General features: G+C 39.7%; 1 protein-coding gene across 1 annotated transcript; it reads left to right on the top strand.

The window, feature by feature from the left end:
- Positions 1 to 211: 211 nt before the first annotated feature.
- Positions 212 to 1,652, top strand: LOC149647298 (uncharacterized). The gene is made up of 2 exons (XM_089850169.1): positions 212 to 1,184; positions 1,240 to 1,652. Exons 1-2 carry the CDS (start codon positions 973 to 975, stop codon positions 1,451 to 1,453), a joined length of 426 nt encoding a protein of 141 aa, XP_089706295.1. The 5' UTR covers positions 212 to 972; the 3' UTR covers positions 1,454 to 1,652.
- Positions 1,653 to 2,232: the final 580 nt, after the last annotated feature.

Consider the following 2,232-nt stretch of genomic DNA (forward strand, 5'->3'; position numbering starts at 1 on the left):
GTGCACAGGTATATGACTCATGTTTGTGCACAAGTATATGACTCATGTTTGTGCACAAGTCTATGACATATGATTGTGCGCGAGTCTTTGACATCAGTTTGGAGTCAGTCTAAGGGATCTGTATGTATACAGGCCTACGGAAGATGTTTGTGCACAGGTCTATGGAATCTTTATGTGCACAAGTTTATGACTTCTGTTTGTGCACAAGTTTATGACTTCTGTTTGTGCACAAGTCTATGGAATCTGTATGTTCAATACTCTTTTTCTGGCCGCTATTCCTTCATCTGCATAGTTTGTTGTCCATTCTTCATATGTAAACATTTGCTTCTAACGCCACCATCTTCTGATCTTTGTCTATTTTACATAGTTACCCTCTCTACGCATTGGCTTCTAATCCCTCCATATTCTGGTTGTTGTCTATTCCAGATAGACACGGTAGATACGATTGGTTTTTCATAATATTGGAAATCAACTCCGAAAGCTACAAAGCAACATACTTAGCACTTATTTAACGAACTGTCAAGATGCAAAACATAACGCTTTAGCAGTTCTATCACTTGCCCTGGTGAACGTTGATCGACTTGAATATTATTTTTCGCTTTTGACATTGCAGAAATTTCTTTCTTCGTAATTTACTGAAAAGAACAGCAGCAGGGGCTTACATACTTCCCTCATATTATTACTTCACTTAGTTTCATTCTATTGACAACGTGGCGCACTAGTGTAAGTCAAGCTTCTCAGAGGCGAAGTTTGATATCGCCAGCACTGCCCCAATGTGACGACTGTCCGTGTCCGCCGGAGGTGATTCTCCCCCGCGTATTTGCATAGCCCTGGCATAACCAATTACTTACGCGAACCCTTGGAATATAACCATACTTGGCTCATACACTATACAATTAAAATATGTAATTTTTATTCTAAATAGGAAAGCCGTAAAGACGTTTTGCTAGAATACGAAAGAAGGTTCCAAAAATGAATCGAAGAAAGGGAGACGAGGACGACGTCTTCAATCAAGGGAACGCCGTCTACTTTGGCACCGTTCATCATTTTGAATACATGTGCCTTCACGGTTACAAAGCGGGAAAAGACTTGCATTACGGTAGAGATCCTTTCTACCAGTTGACCCTCGCTTTCCAAGTGTCCAAGGCGGCTTCGAATAGATTGAAAGACTTGATCAACCTAAGGTAAGAGAAAATGTTATTGGTACAATCATTTTCCGATATTTTCTTTACGCGACAGAATATTGAACTATTGGGAGACTGGACATCAAATCAGAGCCAACTTTCTGTTGAACAGAAAGGCCTGCTCAAAATACCTGAAGACGAAGCAAAGCTTGGCATTTTCGAAGACATCTCTTGGTGATGTCGGCCCCATATTTCTCGTGTACGTCTCTTCAATGACCATTTCCTTTCTGGTAATGCTCATCGAGTTACGACACGCTTTCAACAACTAACACGAGAAAAGAAGACCCCAACTGAGGACCTACAGCATGGACTAAAAATCTGAAATCAACTCATAGTGCTTATAATCTTGGTTGGATAAACTTCTTGTCTCTTTGGGGTCGGATACTTCTGAATATGTATGCTCGGCCAGTTACGACACGTTTTCAACAATTGACATGAGTTCTTGAGCTAAGTGACTATAGCATGAACTAACAAGTTGGGAAAACCAAAATATTACCTCTCCGAGTCAAGACGACTACTTACAAACTTATTTACCCAGATATGGAAATGTTTCTTAAGTTAAAATTTATGAAATATTAAAGCAGTATACAAAGAATAGCAAATATACTGTAAATCAGACGACATTTTACATCCAATAATGATATACTTGTACACATTAAAATCATCCGATGGGGGAAAAACGGGAAATGAAGAGATAAAACTTTGGAGGGATATTACCTTTACGTGTTTGTAAAGGCCCAATTTTCTACTCCTCAACTGTATGCCCTCTATGTTCAAAGCCATATTCACAACAGGGTTGCCATGTAAACACTATCCTCTCGTTTCATCTCAACGATTTTCTTAGTTTGTCAACATGACTGTTAACGTTACATAACACCAAAGCTTATTTGTGGCTACACACACTGAAAGTAAATGCGTACCATAAAAAGCATGAAAACACGAAGCTATTATCCGATTACGATCAGAGCTTTCACTGGTCTGGGCTGCGTTCAGCAGAGCTCACCAAAAAAGACAGCGGAATATGGAAATTTTACCGGTGAGCTCTGTC

Source organism: Phalangium opilio, unplaced genomic scaffold (assembly GCF_054372755.1).
Source record: "Phalangium opilio isolate 3A_F unplaced genomic scaffold, DU_Popi_V2 ptg000089l_1, whole genome shotgun sequence".
Classification (NCBI taxonomy): Eukaryota; Metazoa; Arthropoda; class Arachnida; order Opiliones; family Phalangiidae; genus Phalangium; species Phalangium opilio.